The following is a 22327-nucleotide window of genomic DNA, read 5'->3' on the forward strand; positions in this document are numbered from 1 at the left end:
AAGTGGGAGCAGGTTACATAAGCAGTTTCTTTAGACCCCGTGTGTCATAGATGGTGCTCCTATCTCCAAATTTCCAAAATTTTCAAATTTAATGAAGAAGCATGACAATAGTGGAGAGCTCATGACTTGAATGTGTCATGCAAGTGAAATTAATTCCTCCCAGCAGACTTCTCAGTCAGTTCTGAACAGAGATAAGGCACAGGTCCAAAGGAGGTCTGAAATCTCTGTAAACTCTGAGGTGCAACTGGGTCAGTCAGGAATATAAGCAAGCTGTGTCTGCCAGGAGGGAGAAATCAACTTGAAGTGACCCTGAGGTGCTGGATGATGGCAGAGCAGACAGCAACCAGGCAGATCAGAGAACAGAGAGCAGCAGAAGATCGTGGGCGCAGACCACAAGCCTCCCTTCTATACTCATGAGAGTCCTCAGAAGTCATCAAAGGGCAAAATAAATTAAAAATACAAATAGAAATTCTGAGGCCATTCTGAGGATGCGTTCTGCCGAAGGCAGGCACAAAGCCTTCTCTACCTGTGGGTCCCACCTGACGGCCGTCACAGTGTTTTATGGAACATTGTTCTGCATGTACCTGAGGCCCCCTTCTGAGACATCTATATAACAGGGGAAAATTGTGGCTGTGTTTTATGTCTTTGTGAATCCCATGTTAAACCCTATGATCTACAGCCTGAGGAACAAAGATGTTAAAATGGCAATAAGGAAAGTTATCAAGAAGGAATTGTTTGCATAGTAAGCTAGACATGGTCACAAATGTGCAAAGACATCTTGTTATCTGAGTAAATTATGATCTGCTTAACTTAACAATTTGCTTTCTGTCATTTTTATTTTTTGGCATTTATAATTTGCATATATGACTCACAGTTACGTGTTAGTTATTTAGGATTTAAAGTTTTCAGTGGATCTTTAATAAAGAATAAATAAATTAATGACTAGAACAGAGGTATTGCTATTATTCTATAAAATTAATGAAGAGCAGATTATTCTATCCAGAGTATTCATACTGATACTAAGTTATAAAATTGAAATTATCAGATGCTATTGAAATGATAGTTCATTGGATTTTTGTAGCCTGACTTTCCTCCAAATGTTTTCCATATACTTGTCTATGGTATTGGGAAGTTTCCTCTATCCTTTATAAAAATTATGTGGTAATGAAAACCTTTGGGAGGTATCAAAGATTATTCCTCTATGGTATATCTTTCAAATGCTATTACTAACCCAATGATATAATCTTACATGAGATGCTTGATGGAAATATCAAATTTACCTCACAAGGGTTTTGTATTTGTTACAAGTATGCATTCTTATCAGTAATGGACCTCTGTTCAACTAGTTCATGGTCATTATAATTAAACAGATTACACCTTGTCTTTCAACTATATAAATATTATATGTGTGTAAAATGCATTATGGATAATGGTTTCTTTGTTTATATCATAGTTAAATTTATCTTATGAGAAAATAACTTTCCTTTGCTCTTCCTGTTTTAATATATTTTTTCATATTTCTTTTGGAAAGTTTTCTTAAAGATATATATGTTTTATTTTCACATGTTTTAATATGTACTATGTATATAAAATATTTACTTTTTGATTTTATACTTTTAAAGTCATCTTTTTAAATTGTAAAATTTTATTGTTTTTCATATTGTAACTTATTTATACTTCAATTTACATTCCATTGATTGGTCTTAGGAAATTAGACTGCTTGTGACATATGACTGAGGCAATATTTTATCTGTTATTAAATTACTTTTCTGATTTCAGTTGTTAAGCTATTTAAACCTAGAAACAAATCATAAAACCCAACTAATCATAGTTTAATCTTCACATGATGTCAGTTAAGTTTCTGCCCACTTCTTTATTCCATGTGTGAGTCACATAAACTGAGGCTTTATTTTTTTATATATGTATCTTCATTTTAATTGACAGATATATGTATTTTATATATATCTAAGATATACAATATGATGATTTGATATGCATACACAATGTGGAAGGATTGCTACCCCCATCAAATTAACACCTCCAACACCAACCATGTTCTACATTAGATCCCCAGATTGTGTTCATCCTTAATTTAAAATTGGTATCCCTTGACCAACATCTCTTTTCCTGCGTCCCCAACACGGCTAACCACCATCCTTTTCTCTGCTTTTATGTTTGACTTTTTATAGACTGCACATATCAGGGAGATCAAATGGTATTTGTATTTTTGTGTTTGGTTCATTTCACTTAGCATAATGATCCCTAGGTTCTTCTGTGTTATTACAAATGGCAGATTTTCTTTCTTTCTTTCTTTCTTTTTTTAATGTTTTATCTTTATTTTTTTTTCTTTTCTTTTTTTATTATTGGTTTTTATTATCCTGAGGCTTTATGAAGGATGCCACTCACAAAGGATTTAGGTTCCAGCTTTTTCCTGCCACTAAAGGTGATCAGTCATTTTCTGTGACCTTTCACTCCTCCTGAAACTCTCTTGATCTTACCTGCATGTCTTTGGCCAGTTCTGGTGAGCTGAACTGCCTCATGATGATTCTGGCTTCCTTCCCCATGTCTCTGTTATCTCGAAGATGAATTCTGCAGAGCAGAAGCTCAAGCCTTCTTTACCTGTGATTCTCATCGATAGTGATTACAGTATCTTTCGGACAATCTTGTCCATGCATCTCTGCCCAAGATGTAGCTACTCCATGAACCAAGACCTAGTGATGTCTGTGTTTTAGACAATAATCATTTCATATTCAAGCTTTTCATATATAGTCTGAAGAAAAGGATATCAAAAATTTCTTAGGAAATTTTTTTTTTCATAAAATCCTGTTTTTTCTTCTCTGTTTTGAATCATCAAATCATAGTGTCTTATTTTTTCTGAGGGCAGCTGGATATAAATTCACCTCCATTCACTCTGGCTTCACTTCATTCTTTCAAGAGACTTCTTTATGAATGTGGGGATGAACTTAGTGTCTCAAATATACTATGGAATATGACCACTCTCTATAAATTCAGTTTATGTTAAAATAATCACACATTGCATTTTAACACTCTGTTCATATGTGTCATACACAGTATAAAAGTAGCAGAACAGAGAAAGACTGAGTGGCAAAGAGGAATGGTCCCATTTTCTCCCATGTCTGATGGCTTCATAATCTTCATGATCGGAGGGTGGCTCAACTGCCAGGGGAGAAGTGAGGACAAGCAGGCCGAGTCAAAATGTGTGCAGACACTGAAACAGGGAAACTGGGGCAAGAACAAAATATGTCATGGAGCAGAGGATATGAGGATTCACTAAAGGGATATACTCCATAATTCCTCAACGTAAACTGTCAAGTTATTTTGTTCTTGCATAGGTAAGATATATAAACTTAAATAGCCTTGCTCAAGATGAACATTATCTCCTTAAACCTTTAGCAAATAAACACAGATAACTACTTTATTAGTAGCTTTAATTTGATTGAAGTGAACTTAAGACATTCAGTATATTTGGCTGGTATTTTCAGTATTGGTAGTCCCCCTTATTTTACTGTATTTTCTTTAGAGACAGTGAACATTGACACGTGAGATTATAAGTTGAGGGGGTGTGGAGAAATTTGAAGTCTTGCACATTTCCAACTGAGGGCAGTTGGAAAATAAAATGGTGCAGTAGCTATAGAAAATCCATGGGGGTTCCCCAAAAATTAAACAAAGAGAGAACTGTCATATGTTCTTTTTCTGTATTTATGTTCAAGGAAATTGAAATCAGAGTCATTATTTTCATAGTCATGGCATCATTATTGACAATAGCCAAGAAATGTAGACAACACAAGCTACCACTAGTGAATGAGTGGTTAAGTAAATATGGTATGTAAATACAGTGGATTATTATTCTCTTTAAAAACAAGGTGAGTCTTCTCTATAAGACAACATGGATAAATCCAGTTACAGAAGGTCAAATCCTGTGTCTCCCTGTATAACATATCTTTAAGGGTCAATTACATAGAAACACAGAAGACAAGGGTAGCCACCAATGACTGTACATTGGAGGCATGGGGATGTCCTGCCCAGTGTGTATAAAATTTTAATTTGCAAGATGATTACTTTTCCAAGATCTGTTGTAAAAGATTCTGCCCATAAATAATATCACTGTTTTATGTACTTAAAATCAAGTGAAAATTAATATGATTTCATACTGAACCTCTGTGAGAATTTGCACAAATTTGGATGCCGGGTTTCTGAAGGGTTACTGAGTGAACAACCAAGTGATGATAATTAATTTAAATAAAATAATTGCATCTAGTAATTAGTATATTTATTACATAAATATGTACTCTTTGTATGGATTGTTCATATGAAGATGTGTTTATGATTGTAGAAACATATAAATGTATATTTTTTCCACATTTATATTTGGAAGCATATTAAAGTCATAGTGTTTCTGAGCCATATTGATAATAATACTATTATTATCAATTAATAATAATGTCCTAATTATCTTGTGTCTTTCATATGACTAAGACAATCTTTCTCTCCTGAAATCCATTCACTGCTACTACTGGCATTAAAAAAAATATATGTAATTGTGTCTTAATATGAGGACCCAGTTGACACAATAATTGAAGTTGTTCTGGCATTGTGACATTTTTCTAAACTATAAGAAGAAACATCCATAACATTTATACACCAGTTGCCATAATAATGAAAAAAATAAATAAGCAAATGCATTCTCCAATTGGACAAAAATACTGCCTGTATTATTATTATTTTTTTTTTTTGCAGTGCTGGAGATCAAACCCAGGGGAGCATTAACACTGAGCCACATCCCCAGTTCTTTTTATTTTGTACTTTGAGATCTCACTAAGTTGCTGAGGTTGGCCTAGAACTTGTAATGTTATTGCCTTAACTACCAGAGTCCACAAAAACACCCAAAATATTGATATTCCAATTTGTCACAAATATACAAAAAATGAACAGATTCACTTGTTCAGGTGGGAATATATACTGCCTATGTCTTCATTGTGTCATTCTGAAGATTCTTTTCTGCCTTGGTGGGTTATTGGAATGGTGAAAGTTCTACTGTAGTGAATAATTATCTCTAGAATGCAGATGCTACAATTTATTTTTTATATGTGAGAATACCTAAGTTAGAGAAAGTAAATATATTTTAAATTCACAGAGAAAGCTAAATTTCAAATCAAAATGTTGTCCTATTAAATATTTTTTGGCTAGTTCTAAAAACACCCAAAACATAAAGATTTATTAAGATGTAAAATCTATAATTATGTTTATGATATATATATTTCAGGAAAACAAAATTATCCAAATATGAAAAATGTAAATATACTCAAAAGCATTTCTACAGAGAAAACTCAAGAAAAGCATTCAATGAAATTGTGATTTTCAAGAAAAAAGATTGCTGTGGTCAACTTGCAAGTCAAGAGAAGCTACAGCCAGAATTATCACTTGTGTTCCTCTGTCAGATACTTCCTTTCATGCACTCCCAAAGTTGAAATTTCTGTTAAGTAAATTAGTTATTAAAATTCAGTGAAATTTTAAGAAAGAGTGTTTCTCAATATTCATAGACATCATCACCAACTTCTTCGGTGTTCTTTTCAGTTGGGAGCAATTTATTTATTTTTTCTTTTTCTTTTGATTGTAAAAAAAAATGATTCTTGAGATATTTAAAAGCCCCAAAGATGATTTTTCACCATGGGAGAGGTAGGAAGAGGAGGAGAAAATCAAGGGGACTCATATGTTTCTGGAGTATATGAAAAGGTAAAAAGGAGTACCAGGGCAAGATAAAAAAAGATTGAGGCAGAAGTCAGAATGATTTTGGAGTGGATGGTCTATCAGGATACATTGGCATCTTTTCCTACATTTGCCATGTACCTACGTTAGTAAGATAAATTGAGATGTAAAATTATAAAGAGGTATTGGAGATACCTACTTATCCATCCTAAGAATCCTCTTCTTTAATATGATCAAAATAGATATTGAAGTTCTTCAGGATCCTGCAAAAGGAAGGAGGAAGCCAGAGTCATCCCATTGCCTTCCTGTAGATAAATGAGTTTTGTAGCGTTTCTTCATTTTCTATTTCATGAAACAATTTGAGGGGGATTGGTATTAATTCTTCTTTAAAGGTCTGGTAGAACTCAGCTAAGAATCTACCTGGTTCTGGGGTTTTCTTTGATGGAAGGTTTTTGATAGTTGCTTCAATTTCATTGTTTGATATTGATCTGCTTAAGTTTCTATATCCTCCTTGTTGAATTTGGCTAGGTCATATGGCTCCAGGAATTTCTCTATATCATCAAGATTTTCTTTTTTTTTTTTTTTTTTTTTTTTTTTTTTTTTTATTTTTTTTTTTATTGGTTGTTCACAACATTACAAAGCTCTTGACATATCATATTTTCATACATTAGATTGAAGTGGGTTATGAACTCCCAATTTTCCCCCAAATGCAGAATCACATCGGTTATACATCCACAGTTTTACATAATGCCCAATTAGTAATTGTTGTATTCTGCTACCTTTCCTATCCCGTACTATCCCCCCTCCCCTCCCCTCCCTTCTTCTCTCTCTACCCCATCTACTGTAATTCATTACTCTCCTTGTTTATTTTCCCATTCCCCTCACAACCTCTTATATGTAATTTTGTATAGCAATGAGGGTCTCCCTTCATTTCCATGCAATTTCCCTTTTCTCTCCCTTTCCCTCCCATCTCATGACTCTGTTAAATGTTAGTCTTTTCTTCCTGCTCTTCCTCCTTGCTCTGTTCATGGTTGCTCTCATTATATCAAAGAAGACATTTGGTATTTGTTTTTTAGGGATTGACTAGCTTCACTAAGCATAATCTGCTCTAGTGCCATCCATTTCCCTGCAAATTCTATGATTTTGTCATTTTTTATTGCTGCATAGTACTCCATTGTGTAAAGATGCCACATTTTTTTTATCCATTCATCTATTGAAGGGCATCTGGGTTGGTTCCACAGTCTAGCTATTGTGAATTGTGCTGCTATGAACATCGATGTGGCAGTATCCCTGTAGTATGCTCTTTTAAGGTCTTCAGGGAATAGTCCGAGAAGGGCAATAGCAGGGTCAAATGGTGGTTCCATTCCCAGCTTTCCCAGGAATCTCCAAACTGCTTTCCAAATTGGCCGCACCAATTTGCAGTCCCACCAGCAATGTACAAGAGTACCCTTTTCTCCACATCCTCGCCAGCATTTGTTGTTGTTTGACTTCATAGTGGCTGCCAATCTTACTGGAGTGAGATGGTATCTTAGGGTGGTTTTGATTTGCATTTCTCTGACTGCTAGAGATGGTGAACATTTTTTCATGTACTTGTTGATTGATTGTATGTCCTCCTCTGAGAAGTGTCTGTTCAGATCCTTGGCCCATTTGTTGATTGGGTTATTTGTTATCTTATTGTCTAATTTTTTGAGTTCTTTGTATACTCTGGATATTAGGGCTCTATCTGAAGTGTGAGGAGTAAAAATTTGTTCCCAGGATGTAGGCTCCCTATTTACCTCTCTTATTGTTTCTCTTGCTGAGAAAAAACTTTTTAGTTTAAGTAAGTCCCATTTGTTGATTCTTGTTATTAACTCTTGTGCTATGGGTGTTCTATTAAGAAATTTGGAGCCCGACCCCACAATATGTAGATCGGAGCCAACTTTTTCTTCTATCAGACGCAGAGTCTCTGATTTGATATCAAGCTCCTTGATCCATTTAGAGTTAACTTTAGTGCATGGCGAGAGGAAGGGATTCAGTTTCATTTTGTTGCATATGGATTTCCAGTTTTCCCAACACCATTTGTTGAAGATGCTATCCTTCCTCCATTGCATGCTTTTAGCCCCTTTATCAAATATAAGATAGTTGTAACTTTGTGGATTAGTCTCTGTGTCCTCTATTCTATACCATTGGTCCACTCGCCTGTTTTGGTACCAGTACCATGCTGTTTTTGTCACTATTGCTCTGTAATATAGTTTGAAATCTGGTATCGCTATACCGCCTGATTCACACTTCCTGCTTAAAATTGCTTTTGCTATTCTGGGTCTTTTATTTTTCCATATGAATTTCATGATTGCTTTATCTATTTCTACAAGAAATGCCATTGGGATTTTGATTGGCATTGCATTAAACCTATAGAGAACTTTTGGTAATATCGCCATTTTGATAATGTTAGTTCTGCCTATCCATGAACAGGGTATATTTTTCCATCTTCTAAGATCTTCTTCTACTTCTCTTTTTAGGGTTCTGTAGTTTTCATTGTATAAATCTTTCACCTCTTTTGTTAGGTTGATTCCCAAGTATTTTATTTTTTTGGAGGATATTGTGAATGGGGTAGTTTTCCTCATTTCCGTTTCAGAGGTTTTGTCGCTGATATACAGAAATGCCTTTGATTTATGCGTGTTGATTTTATATCCTGCCACTTTGCTGAATTCATTTATTAGTTCTAGTAGTTTCTTTGTAGACCCTTTTGGGTCTTCTAAGTATAGTATCATGTCATCTGCAAATAGTGATAATTTAAGTTCTTCTTTTCCTATTTTTATGCCTTTAATTTCTTTCGTCTGTCTAATTGCTCTGGCCAGTGTTTCGAGAACTATATTGAATAGAAGTGGTGATAGAGGGCATCCCTGTCTTGTTCCAGATTTTAGAGGGAATGCCTTCAACTTTTGTCCATTCAGAATGATGCTAGCCTGAGGCTTAGCATAGATAGCTTTTACAATGTCAAGGTATGTTCCTGTTATCCCTAGTTTTTCAAGTGTTTTGAACATAAAGGGATGCTGTACTTTGTCGAATGCTTTCTCTGCGTCTATTGAGATGATCATATGGTTCTTATCTTTAAGTCTATTGATGTGGTGAATAACATTTATTGATTTCCGTATATTGAACCAGCCTTGCATACCAGGGATGAATCCTACTTGATCATGGTGCACAATTTTTTTGATGTGTTTTTGTATTCGATTCGCCAGAATTTTATTGAGGATTTTTGCATCTAGGTTCATTAGAGATATTGGTCTGTAGTTTTCTTTCTTTGAGGAGTCTTTGTCTGGTTTCGGAATCAGGGTGATGTTGGCCTCATAGAATGAATTTGGAAGAGCTCCCTCTTTTTCTATTTCCTGAAATAACTTGAAAAGTATTGGTATTAATTCTTCTTTAAAGGTTTTGTAAAACTCTGCTGTATACCCATCCGGTCCTGGGCTTTTCTTGGTAGGTAGTCTTTTGATGGCTTCTTCAATTTCATCCATTGATATTGGTCTGTTCAAATTGTGTGTATCCTCCTGACTCAGTCTGGGCAAATCATATGACTTAAGAAATTTATCGATGTCTTCACTATCTTCTATTTTATTCGAATATAGGTTTTCAAAATAATTTCTAATTGTCTTCTGTATTTCTGTAGCATCTGTTGTGATATTGCCTTTTTCATCCCGTATGTTAGTAATTTGAGTTCTCTCTCTTCTTCTCTTTGTTAGCATGGCTAAAGGTCTGTCGATCTTATTTATTTTTTCAAAGAACCAACTTTTAGTTTTGTTAATTTTTTCAATAGTTTCTTTTGTTTCAATTTCATTAATTTCCGCTCTGATTTTAATTATTTCTTGCCTTCTGCTATATTTGCTGTTGTTTTGCTCTTCCTTTTCTAGGGCTTTGAGATGAAGTGTGAGCTCATTTATTTGTTGGTTTTTTCTTTTTTTGAGGAATGACCACCAGGCAATGAATTTTCCTCTTAAAACTGCTTTCATTGTGTCCCATAGATTCCGATATGTTGTGTCTGTATTTTCATTTATCTCTAAGAATTTTTTGATTTCCTCCTTTATGTCTTCTGTAACCCATTGATCATTCAGTAACATATTGTTCATTTTCCATGCGATGTAGGATTTTTCCTTCCTTCTTTTATCATTGATTTCCAGTTTCATTCCATTATGATCAGATAAAATGCATGGTATTATCTCCACCGCTTTATATTTACTGAGGGTTGCCCTGTGGCATAATATATGGTCTATTTTTGAGAAGGATCCATGTGCTGCTGAGAAAAATGTATATCCATTTGATGATGGTTGATATATTCTATATATGTCAGTTAAGTCTAGGTTATTGATTGTGGTATTGAGTTCTATAGTTTCCTTGTTCAACTTTTGTTTGGAGGATCTGTCCAATGGTGAGAGAGATGTGTTGAAGTCACCCATAATTATTGTGTTGTGGTCTATTTGATTCTTGAACTTGAGGAGAATTTGTTTTATGAATGTCGCAGCGCCATTATTTGGTGCATAAATATTGATAATTGTTATGTCTTGTTGGTGAATGGTTCCTTTTAACAGTATATAATGTCCTTCTTTATCCCTTTTGATTAACTTAGTCTTGAAGTCGATTTTATTTGATATGAGGATGGCCACCCCTGCTTGCTTACGAGGACCGTGTGCATGGTATATTTTTTCCCATCCTTTCACCTTCAGCCTGTGTATGTCTTTTCCAATCAGATGTGTCTCCTGGAGGCAGCATATTGTTGGATTTGTTTTTTTAATCCATGATATCAGCCTATGTCGCTTTATTGGAGAGTTTAAGCCATTAACATTCAGAGTTACTATTGATATATGGTTTGTACTTCCATCCATGTTTGATTATTTATCGTTTTTTTTTTTTTTTTTTTAAAATTTAGTTTGTTTTTCCATGATTATTTTTCCCCCTCGCCCTCTGTCTTTACCGAGGCACTTCCCTCTGATGGTTTTGGTTATTGTTTTTCATTTCTTCCTCGTGTAGTGTTTTGCTCAAAATGCTTTGCAATGCTGGTTTTCTGGCTGCAAATTCTTTTAACTTTTGTTTATCATGAAAGATTTTTATTTCGTTGTCATACCTGAAGCTTAATTTTGCTGGATACAGAATTCTTGGTTGGCATCCATTGTCTTTCAGTGTTTGAAATACATTGTTCCATGACCTTCTTGCTTTCAGTGTCTGTGATGAAAAATCCGTTGTTAACCTTATTGGTTTACCCCTGAATGTAATCTGTCTCCTTTCTCTTGTAGCTTTTAATATTTTCTCTTTGTTCTGTATATTGGATATCTTCATAACAATGTGTCTTGGCGTTGGTCTACTGTGATTTTGTGTGCTCGGTGTCCTGTATGCATCTTCAATTTGTATATCTGTTTCCTTTTTTATTTCTGGAAAGTTTTCTGTAATTATTTCATTCAGCAGGTTACTCATTCCCTTGGTTTGAATCTCTGTACCTTCTTCTATCCCGATGACTCGTAAGTTTGGCTTTTTTATGTTATCCCATAACTCTTGGATGTTTTTCTCGTGATTTTTTACCAGCCTTTCTGAGTTGGCTAGACTCTTTTCAAGATGAAATAATTTGTCTTCATTATCTGACGTTCTGGTTTCTACTTGCTCCACTCTGTTAGTGATACTCTCAATTGAGTTTTTAATTTGGTTTATAGTTTCCTTCATTTCCAAGATTATGTTTTGATTCTTTTTTATAATCTCTATCTCCTGATAAAGGTGCTTAACTTCTTCTTTTATCTGTTTGTGAAATACATTCTCAATGTGTTCTTTTGCTGCTTGAATTTGCTGTCTCGTATCCTCTTTAAGGTTCCATTCCATCTGTCTAAGGTGTTCCTTGAGTTCTTTATATGACCATTTTTCTGATGACTCTAGTTCCTCCTGAATATTTAGGCTGTCCTGCATTGTTTGTACTCCTTTTCTTCCTTGCTTTTTGAAGCTGCTCATGTTACTTCTTGTTCTGTTTGACTGCTGCGTTACTGTTTACTCCTATAAATTTATTTGATGCTTGGGAGGAAAGGTATTAGAAGGGAATGGAAAAAGTCACTGTAGCCGCAGGTTTCAATGAAGTTATCTCCTCCGCCGCAGTCTGATGACGTCAGTTGTCTGCCATGGTGGTATCTCTTGCAAATGGCGACAGATCGTTTCCCTTTGCCGGGTGACCAATGCAATGGGTGGGTCCTTACTGTCTCTCCCAAGCCCCGTTTCACACCTGTGGCCACTACCTATGAAGGCTCGGTTGGCATTTACCTCCGTAGGATCAGAAGGGCTGACCGGTTGTTTCAGCCGGATGGATTAGTGCTGAGTCACAGCTGTTTGTCTGCGGGAAGCAGGCGAACGGGAGCTTGAATTCAGCCGATCCAGGTTCAGTGTGTGTTCTGAGAGGCCCAGACTGCTCGTTCCAGATCCACGTCAGCTCAGCATTGCCTAGTGATCCTCAGCAAACAGAATTAGGCTGTTTACGACTCCCTATGCCTGCACAGCTGAAGAGGTCAGAGACTTGATCTCTCCGCGCCCGCCGCCATGTTGGAATCTTAATCCTTAAGGATCATCAAGATTTTCAAGTTTATTGGAGAATAAATTTTCAAGATAGTTTCTGATGAGCCTCTGGATTTCAGTGTCTGTAGTGATATTTCCTTTTTCTTCTTGAATTCTGGTCATTTTAGGATTTTTCTTTTTATTGTGTTTATATTGGCTAAGGGTTTATCAGTTTTGTTTATCATTTCAAAAAATCAACTCATTTTTCTTTTGTTTTGTATTGTTCTTTTAAATTCTTGAGTTTATTGATTTTGGCTCTCATTTTCATTATTTCTGGTATTCTACTGAGTTGGCTGTTGATTGGTTTTCTTTTTCTAGGGCCTTGAGATGTAATGTTATATTATTTATTTGGTATCATTCTATTATTTTAATGTATGAGCTCAATGCTGTGGCTTTCCTCTTAGAACTACATTCATAATGTCTCAGAGATTTTGATACATTGTATCACTACTCTCATTTATTTTGAATAAGAATTGCTGTTTGATCTAAAATATGTTCTATTTTATCCATGTTCTACAGACGAGAAAGTGAATTAAGTTGTTATTGGGTGAAGTATTCAATAGACATCTGTTAGGTCCAAATTATTAATTGTATATTTTAGTTCTACAGAATCCTTACTTAGTTTATGTTTGAATGAGCCATCCATCCAGAGGTGAGAGAAGTATGTTAAAATCACCCATTATTATTATTATATTGTCATCTACTTGATTATTAATATTGAGAATTTTTTTGATGTAATATATATATATACACTACATATAGTACATATATATATAGTTATATATATAAATGTATATATATATATATATATATATATATATATACATATATACACACACACACATTTTGGGGGTATAAATATTTATAATCATTATATCTTATTATATCATATTCCCTTAAGTAATATGAAGTTACCTTCTTTGCTTCTTCTAATTAACTTTGTGGATGAAGTCCACTTTATCTGATATGAGGATAACTATTCATGCTTGCTTATGAGTCCCATGTGAATGGAATGCTTTTCCCAGGTTTTCACCTTCAGTCTTTGTCTATAGGATGAGTCTCTTCCAAATCAATTCAGAGAGAAGAAACAGAGCAATATTTCTATGCCACATTTTCAAGTTCAAATTTACCTGCAGTGCAATGCTCCCCCAAATTATATCTTATTTCCATCTGAAGTCTTCCACTGAGTAAGAATCCATCACGATGGAGATTCATTGGCTCTTAAAACTCCCAAAATGGTGAATCCAGAGATGTTTCAATGACTCAACAAAAGAAATTGTTGTTATTATACCTTCTTGTACCTTTATTGGAACATATATCTAATAATAAACTGTTGTGTATACCTCTGACCTTGAACAGAGGCACAGCTTAAAATAAAATTCTACACCAATGGTTAAGTTTAAGGGAATCTAATAAAAATTTGAAAATATAACATAAAGACATTATTGAAGATATATGAAAGAGCAGAGGCTAAGGACAGAAAAAAAAAATTCTAAGCTCAGACCTGATAGAGCAATATCGCCCCAGCCCATCCAGAGTTGAAGCCAGGGATCAAATCTCTTGCTGCCTTCTTCCCCCAAACACAACTTCGGAAACTCTGCCTGCATTAATGGAAGACAGGGAGGAAATGAAAAAACAGTGGAGCTTCATCTCACTCTCTCCCTCTAATCTTTATCTGAATCTTTCCAATGGCTAACGTCAGTTTTAAACTAAATATCATAGGAGCTCCATCAATGTGGTGTATAGCACATGATGAAGGGGGGTAAAAAGGTGGAGAAAAACTACAGAGCAATGGGGGATGGTAGTAGAGTGTCAAAGAAGAGTCCCAGCACATCTCAGTTACCTATATATACATGGTGTTCCTACAGCTATGAATTATCATTTCTTAAAAAGATGAAGGTGCAAGGTTCAAAGTCACTAAGGCAATACTCCAAGTTAAAGAAAAGTTCATTGATCTTCCAATGTTTTCCCAACTCCATTTTTACCACAACCTATCCTATTTTGCAAGTTGTAAATAAGAGAACTTAATATTTCCCCGAGTCAGAAGATATTAAGGTATTTAGCATTAACTAATATACATAAAGAATTTTTGTTTCATCATTCCTGGTTGATTTAATTCTCTAATAAAAGTGAAGACTGAGCAAAACTCAATTTTTTTTTTCTTTTTTTTTGGTACCAGGATTGAACTCATGGGCACTTGATAACTGAGCCACATCCCCAGCCCTATTTTGTATTTCATTTAGATACAGAATCTCACTGAGTTACTTAGTGCCTCACTATTGCTGAGGTTAGCTTTGAACTTACCCTCCTCCTGACTCAGCCTTCTATCCACTGGGATTATAGGCATGTGCCACCATGCGCAAGGCAAAACTCAAATTTTAATGAGATTAATATTTTCAGAATAGGAGGATTGTGATTTTTTAAAAATAATCCAAATAATTTAGGAATAATTGGACCACAGGGAATTGGTCCCTCTAAGACTACTGTGTTATAAACACTTCATGTTGTTAACGTTGATGCTATCATTGCGAAATCACCATCCTTTCTGAGGTAGGTTTAGATAAATCTTTTTAAATCTTTTGAAACCATAAATAATTTTTTTAGCCATTAATTTTAGTTGAACTGAATCCTAATCTGATGAAAGCAAATGATCTTTTAAAATGTTATTAGTTTTCTTAAAGTAAATTAGTTATAAATAAATGAACAGTGGAGTGGTGTTTATATAATGGAAAAAGACTAGACCAATGAGAACATTAAATCCATCAATAATTATTGATACTTCCAGTCAGGAAAGCATTTCACTAGGTGCCACTATGCTTACAGCCCCAAATTAAAAAGAATTCTTGCCCCTAAGAATCTGTTTTCCTGTTTGAATTGTGTTCTAGGTCAAGTCTGCATCTTTTACCATAATAGCAACTTCAACTCTGTAAGTGCTTACCATATGCCAAAAATATTTCTAAAAATTTCTCTGAATTAACGTCTTCACATGGAAGCACTTGCTCTTGTCAACCAAACTTTATGAATGAGAAAATTGAGACCCAGAGAGATTAATAACATTCCCCAGGCCACACAACTAGAAACTAGAGGAACTGGGATTTCCACCCAGGACGTAGGAATGTGAGATTCCATAATTGGAAAGCTCTGTTGTCTCTCATTGATTAATCAAGCTTGCTCTCACTTGCTTCAGAAAAAGCAAAATGGGGACTTGAGTTAAATCATTCTTGTCATTACTTTTTGAATTCATTATGTTGTCTATATCTGTTGTCTATCATCATATTTCTTTACTCTTTTGGTTGAGATATGACAACATTTAGGTTTATAATTTATAGTATTAAAATGAACTAAAAGAAGCATTTCATGAAGGTGCCTTCTCTCTAATTATTTTTCTCACTCAAATTCAGCATAACCATATGCCAAGGAGACACTACTGGCATCGAAGGCAAAGGAAAATAGTTTAAGACACTCTGGGGGACAGAGCAGTGACAGGAAGCATTTACATGAGAGAACCTCAGGGTAAGGTAAATTTCAGGAATGCAAAGCCTGGGATGCCCAGCCAGAGCCACTTATGTCCCTTGCAAATGCTTCTTTCTGAGATTCCCTGATTCAAACCGTCTAGGATGTGTGTACTCTTTCTTAAAGTGAAGACTATTACTATAAATTTCTCAGTTAAATTATCTGGAATGTCAATACTGGCACATTGCCCCATAGTAGAAAATGAATGGTAGTGTCAAGCCTTTTGAATCTTGGTTAATATTTCAGGAAATAAAGACATAAAAATATCATTCAAGTCGTGGAGTTGTGGCTCAGTGGTACAGCACTTACCTAGCATATGTGAGCTTCCCTCAATATCACATATAAATAAATTAAGTAAACGTATTGTGCCCATCTACAACTAAAAATATATTTTTAAAAAATATTCAAGCACTGTAAGTACATTTGTCTGTCAATTTTTATTATAAAATTCAGTTGGAACTTATAAGCTTAAAAAACTTGAAATGTTTAGAATTTCATTGAGTAGACAGCTTGAATTGCATCTTATTACTCCAGCCCATAAACCCAAAGTCCTCATATGCAGAACAGGACCACATAATTCATTATGTTGAATGACATGTTTTAAAGATGAATTATAAAGTGACCTGATTCCACCTTTGGAAATTCATTAAAAAGTGCCAGTATGACATCACTATAACCCTCATAAGTTGGTGTATATCATGGAGGGAAAATGTGAAATTTTCATCATGATGTCCATGGTTCCTTTAATTCTGCCCAAATACTGGGAAATGTACTTCATGATATCTTAAGTGCTTTCCCAGTTATCTATCTGCTATCATCATTTCACTGTGATATGCAAATATCTTACATTTTAAGAAAGCTTTATTGAATTTGCTTTGTAAAATTTTTACCTATTTTGCAAGAGTTACAATGAGGTAGTACTATAGCATAACATTATGGCCTGGAGATTTCTTTCTCAAATGTTTTTTCATTACTGTCTCCCACAAAGCTCCAGCAATGTCACTTGTTACATATTTTTCCCCAAACATCACTTTGACATGAACATTTAATACTTCATGTTATTCATAGAATACACTTATATATGTGCATTTATATACACACATACATATACCCATCTGTATTCAAAAATATCCTACATACATAAGGCATTTAATATGACTTTTGTTCTCATTCAATCAGTAATTTGTTAAGATGTGTGGAAACACACACTGCAAGTGAGGTCCTGTATGGGTCACAAAATGAAGAGTTTTGTCATCTGAGGGCCTCCTGAGGTAGACTTCCATTAGGTAAATGAATGTACATTACAGGCTGCAGGAACCTCTTGAAAACTACCTGGGTTCCACGGGGCAGGAAAAGAGACCCTGGCTCTGTAGGGATATGTTCTACTCAGTGTCACTTTCCTACATTTATTTAGCTGCAAAAACCTAGGGAAGTTTCAATGGTTGATAATTTGCAAAGCACACCCAAAGCTATTTGGTAGGACCAAGTATTTTACTTGGAAAGAAATATCAACATTTCTACTCCTATTTTTAAGGAAATGGTAAATGCACAAATATATTAACACTTACAAAAAGATGAAAGCTCTTCAAATGTGAAAATGTGAAGTTCTTGAAAGAAGTCCAATTAAAAATATGATTGCCTTTCCATCAATGTGTGTATACATGTGTGTCTGTCTCTGTATCTATCGAGAGAGAGGGCTACATATAAATTTAGATGTTCAAAACACTAATCATACACGAACTTTGAGATTTCTTTTGCATATGGATTTAAAGTTTGATGAAGAAGAAATATCAGATGACATTAGGTGGGTGACGCAAAAATGACAAAAGCCAGGTTCATTTTTATTTTTTTGGCCTTTATTGAAGGGAGAAAACATAATGTTGAAGAAAAACCACACGGTGGTAACTGAGTTTATCCTGCTGGGACTGACAGATCGAGCAGAGCTGCAGCCTGTCCTTTTTGTGGTGTTCTTAGTCATCTACCTCATCACAGTAACTGGCAATGTGACCATGATTTTCTTAATCAGAAGTGACTCAAAGCTTCACACCCCAATGTACTTCTTCCTCAGCCACCTGTCCTTTGTAGATCTCTGTTATGCCACGAACATCACCCCTCAGATGCTGGTTAACTTCTTGTCCAAGAGAAAAACCATTTCCTTCACTGGTTGCTTTATACAATTCCACTTTTTCATTGCCCTGGTGATCACAGACTATTATATGCTCACAGTGATGGCCTATGACCGCTACATGGCCATCTGCAAGCCCTTGTTATATGGTAGCAAAATGTCCAGGCGTGTGTGTCTCTCTCTTGTGGCGGCTACTTATGTTTATGGCTTTGCAAATGGTCTGGCCCAGACCATCCTGATGCTTCGTCTGTCCTTCTGTGGACCCAATGAGGTCAACCACTTTTATTGTGCAGACCCCCCTCTCCTGGTGCTGGCCTGCTCAGATACCTATGTCAATGAGATTACCATGTTTGTGGGGGCTGGATCCAACCTCACCTGCTCCCTCGCCATCATCCTCATCTCCTACGTTTTCATCTTTGCTGCCATTCTTCGAATCCGCTCTGCTGAGGGCAGGCAGAAGGCCTTCTCTACCTGTGGGTCCCACCTGACGGCCGTCACAGTGTTTTATGGAACATTGTTCTGCATGTACCTGAGGCCCCCTTCTGAGACATCTGTGGAACAGGGGAAAATTGTGGCTGTATTTTACATCTTTGTGAGTCCCATGTTAAACCCTTTGATCTACAGCCTGAGGAACAAAGATGTTAAAATGGCAATAAGGAAAGTTGTCAAAAAGGAATTGTTTGGTTAATAAGCTGGTGTAATATATTTTTATTATGTGACCAATTTATGAGCACTTTAAGAAATTATTTTGTGTTGTTTATTTTTGCTCTCTTATAATTCACATGCAAAAGTTTAAGAATACGTTATTCTCTAGAGTTTAGTTGTTGTATTTTTTGATAAAAAGCATAGAAAGTGAATGTCAAACCAGTACCATTTATAATGCTTTATAAAGTCATTAAAGAACTGAAAATGTTATCCATGGCACTCCCACTGATAGAAAGTTGTAGAAGATGAAATTAAGAAATTCGGTAGTACGTAATTAATCTTATTTTTCCATGTGTACAGATTGCAGGATCACATTGGTTATACAGCCACGTTTATACATAGGGCCATACTAGTGTCTAAGATTACATACTCCATTTGAATCAAATATATGATATGTCAAGATCTTTGTAATGTTTTGAGCAACTAATAAAAAATTTAAAAAAAAGAAATTCGGTAGTTATGCCAATTCATCAAAATTTTATGGATCTTAATGTCCATATATCTTCCACCAAAACAACCGTATTAGTTGTGTTTATTTCTTTAATTCATATTATATGTTAATTAATATATTTTGGGCATATCACAGATAATTATTCTAAGAAATATCTTTAAATGATGTTTCTGATTGATTGGAGTTCACGCTCATGAGATTAATGGGGGAGATATCCAGAGGATTGTGGGTTGTGTGGGTGGTGCTGGAAATTGTAGAGAGTCTTTGCATGGCAGACAAGAGCTCTGCCACTGAGCCACAACCAAGCCTTGGTTCATGGTTTTTCTTATGCATATGCATTCCTATTTATCATTGACCTGTCTTCTCCTCTTTCTTTTTCATTGCCTATTATTTTCTACATGGAGATTTTGTTTTATGTCCTAGACACATAATATATAGATTTTATATGCATTTGTAAAATTCACAATAAGGGATAACTTTCATTTATTCATTGCTTATTCAAATTTCTCTCATGACAAATCTATATTATTTTCTTTTTCTGTGTTAAAACTGTGAAGTTTATATTTTTAATTTTAGACTTCTTTGTAAAGATATACATCGTTTATTTCTATGCCCCTATGGAATATCTGTTTTCATTTTTCTGTGTTTTTAATGTCATATTTTTGAAATGCTAACATTTTATTATTTTTACATATTGTTAAATGATTTACATTTCACTCTGTTTTGTCGTTCTTTCTTCTTAGGAAATTAAACTGTTTTTGACAGATGAATAAGTTGATATTTACCTGTATTATTAACTAATCATTAGGACTTATTTAAATCATTAACTTATTAAATTCCATAATAAACTGTTTTTAGGCTATAACCAAAAATAGAAAGTAATTTAAAACCCTCCTCTGTTGGCACAACTAATCATTAAATCTTTACATACTCCCTACATAATTTTCTGATTCTTTCCCCATTTCCTACAGTAGAACTAATAATTATTTAATGCTTCTAATATCTTTGTAAAGTTACATCATTTTCCAAGTGTGTATATATCCACAGAATTAATTAGTATTAATTTGGCTAAATTTAAATTGATAGGAATGAAATCACTTTACATATTTTGTGTAATTCATGTAATTTTTTAGTAACATTGGTTTTGTTTTTCCATGTTAATTCATGCAGCAGTGATTTTTATTAATAAAGGCTATGCCAGTATATAAATGTGTCATGATATATGCATCCATTCAACTACCAATGGACAATTATATTTTCTAAATATTTTTCATATTTCCTGAGAATATGAAAACCAAGTGATAACATTGCTTGTAGAATTCTCAAATATGTACCAGTGAAAATGTATCATGAAGTTTGGTTACTTCTGGGTCATAAAATATAAACATCTTTAAATTTACCACATATTTTCACTTTGTCAATTCGAACACCTGCCAACTCTCCGTGAATGTTCTTTTTATTCCACATTCCTGCCAACACAAGGTTGTCAGAATGAAATTTTTCCTAGTATGACAAATATAAAGTGCATTTTAATTTCTTCTTTAAGGTTGAGTCATCACTACAAATAAAATTAAGTGTTTTCATGTGTATTGACATTAATAGAAGATTTCTCTCCTCTTTTCAGTTTTTTTGGCCACATTCTTTATGTACATTTCTGCTGAATTATTTTATATTTATTTCATCCATTTGTAATAACTCCCATGTATTCTGTACTATGTCCAAATTTTTTGGTGTTATATGCATTACAAACATCTTCAGCCTGTTTATACCTTGTGTTTTATCTTTTTGCATGACATATTTAGTGGTTGACTATTATAGTTCTGTTTTGTATTGTTTTGTTTATTAAGGTGCAGTGATCAAACAGAGATGTACGGCTGCTAGAAAAGTGCTTTGCCACTCGCCAACTTCTTCAGTTCAACATTTCAAATTTAACCATATTCTCATTGTACTCTCTATCTTATCTAAACGATTATTTTTTATAAGTATATTCCCTGCATTTTCATCCAGTGCTTTTGGGTTTTGCTCTTGTATATTAAGCACTTTATTTCTCTTAGTATTGCCAGATTTTCAGAATGAAATAAAATACCATTTAAAATTAATAACAGATTTTCTAGTTTTTGAATACCTCTTACTTACCTAATTAGTTTTGAGTGCCAAATGTGCCTTATGAGAAGCTTTTAATATTCAGATCACTCTGCTTATGTGATCTTTATTCTTGGATCAATATGTCATCCCCTTCATCAATAAAAATTATCTTAATATAAATAGTTAAAGACCACTTGTCTAGAAGTTTGCATTATAGCATTTAAAAGTAGCCCTGAGAAAAATTAACTTTAAAACATATGCAAACATCTGTACCCTGTCTCAAGTCAAAATCCATCATGTGGTCCAAATGCTTATCAAACATACCTCTTTCATGCAGCGCTGGTGTTGAAGTGAACGGGAAAGGAAAACAAATTTAGTTGTGGCACATGTTTAGTGCTCTATCTACTAAAAACATTTCAGAATTTATAGTGTTTTGCAAATATCAAACTTCAAAAGAAAAAAGGCGAGATGCTTATAATATTTGGAAGACCAGATTATATTGTTCTATTTTATGCATGTATAAATGTGTAACAATGAGTCCCACTATTAGAGACTATTAGGTATAAGTATAACACACCAATTTTAAAGAGAGAAGGCTGATGTGTTCCCTTGGATCCAGAAGCAGAGTTTCCTATTGTGGAATTCACTTATCATGTCTTAATCCTGCCACAGTGGATTCCTTATGCCATGTGCATCTTCACTAGAACTATATATATCTTAAAATGGGAAAGAGAAAAGTCCCATTCCCCCCAAACCATTGAATAAAATAAAATAAAATTAATAAACAACATTACTTCTGTTGGACATTTGTTAAGGTCAGAAGATAAAATTTAATATCACTGATTCCCAAACTTCATTTATAAATTAAGAATAATCTAACATCGTTCAATTTCCTGTAAATAATTTAAGAGGGATGATGTTTGCAATGTCTTTTTTTTTTAGAGAGAGAGAGAGAGAGAGAGAGGGAATTTTTAAAATATTTATTTTTTAGTTATCGGTGGACACACATCTGTATTTTATTTTTATGAGGTGCTCAGGATCGAACCCAGCACCTCACGCATACCAGGCAAGCGCGCTACCACTTGAGCCACATGCCCAGACCCTGCCATGCCTTTTTAAATGCAATACAAATGCTATCTTATACTATTTCATTGAATTAAATT

General features: G+C 34.5%; 1 protein-coding gene across 1 annotated transcript; it reads left to right on the forward strand.

Annotated features, from left to right (window-relative positions):
• The first annotated feature begins 17675 nt into the window (after positions 1-17675).
• On the forward strand, positions 17676-18611 carry LOC144376627 (olfactory receptor 5M5-like). Its single transcript, XM_078044877.1, has one exon. It carries the CDS (start codon positions 17676-17678, stop codon positions 18609-18611), a length of 936 nt encoding a protein of 311 aa, XP_077901003.1.
• The last annotated feature ends 3716 nt before the right edge of the window (positions 18612-22327 follow it).

The sequence above is a fragment of the Ictidomys tridecemlineatus genome, chromosome 4 (genome assembly GCF_052094955.1).
Source record: "Ictidomys tridecemlineatus isolate mIctTri1 chromosome 4, mIctTri1.hap1, whole genome shotgun sequence".
NCBI lineage: Eukaryota > Metazoa > Chordata > Mammalia > Rodentia > Sciuridae > Ictidomys > Ictidomys tridecemlineatus.

Coding starts and splice junctions, on each gene's coding strand:
- LOC144376627 (XM_078044877.1), top strand. CDS start 17,676: ATGTTGAAGAAAAACCACACGGTGGTAACTGAGTTTATCCTGCTGGGA.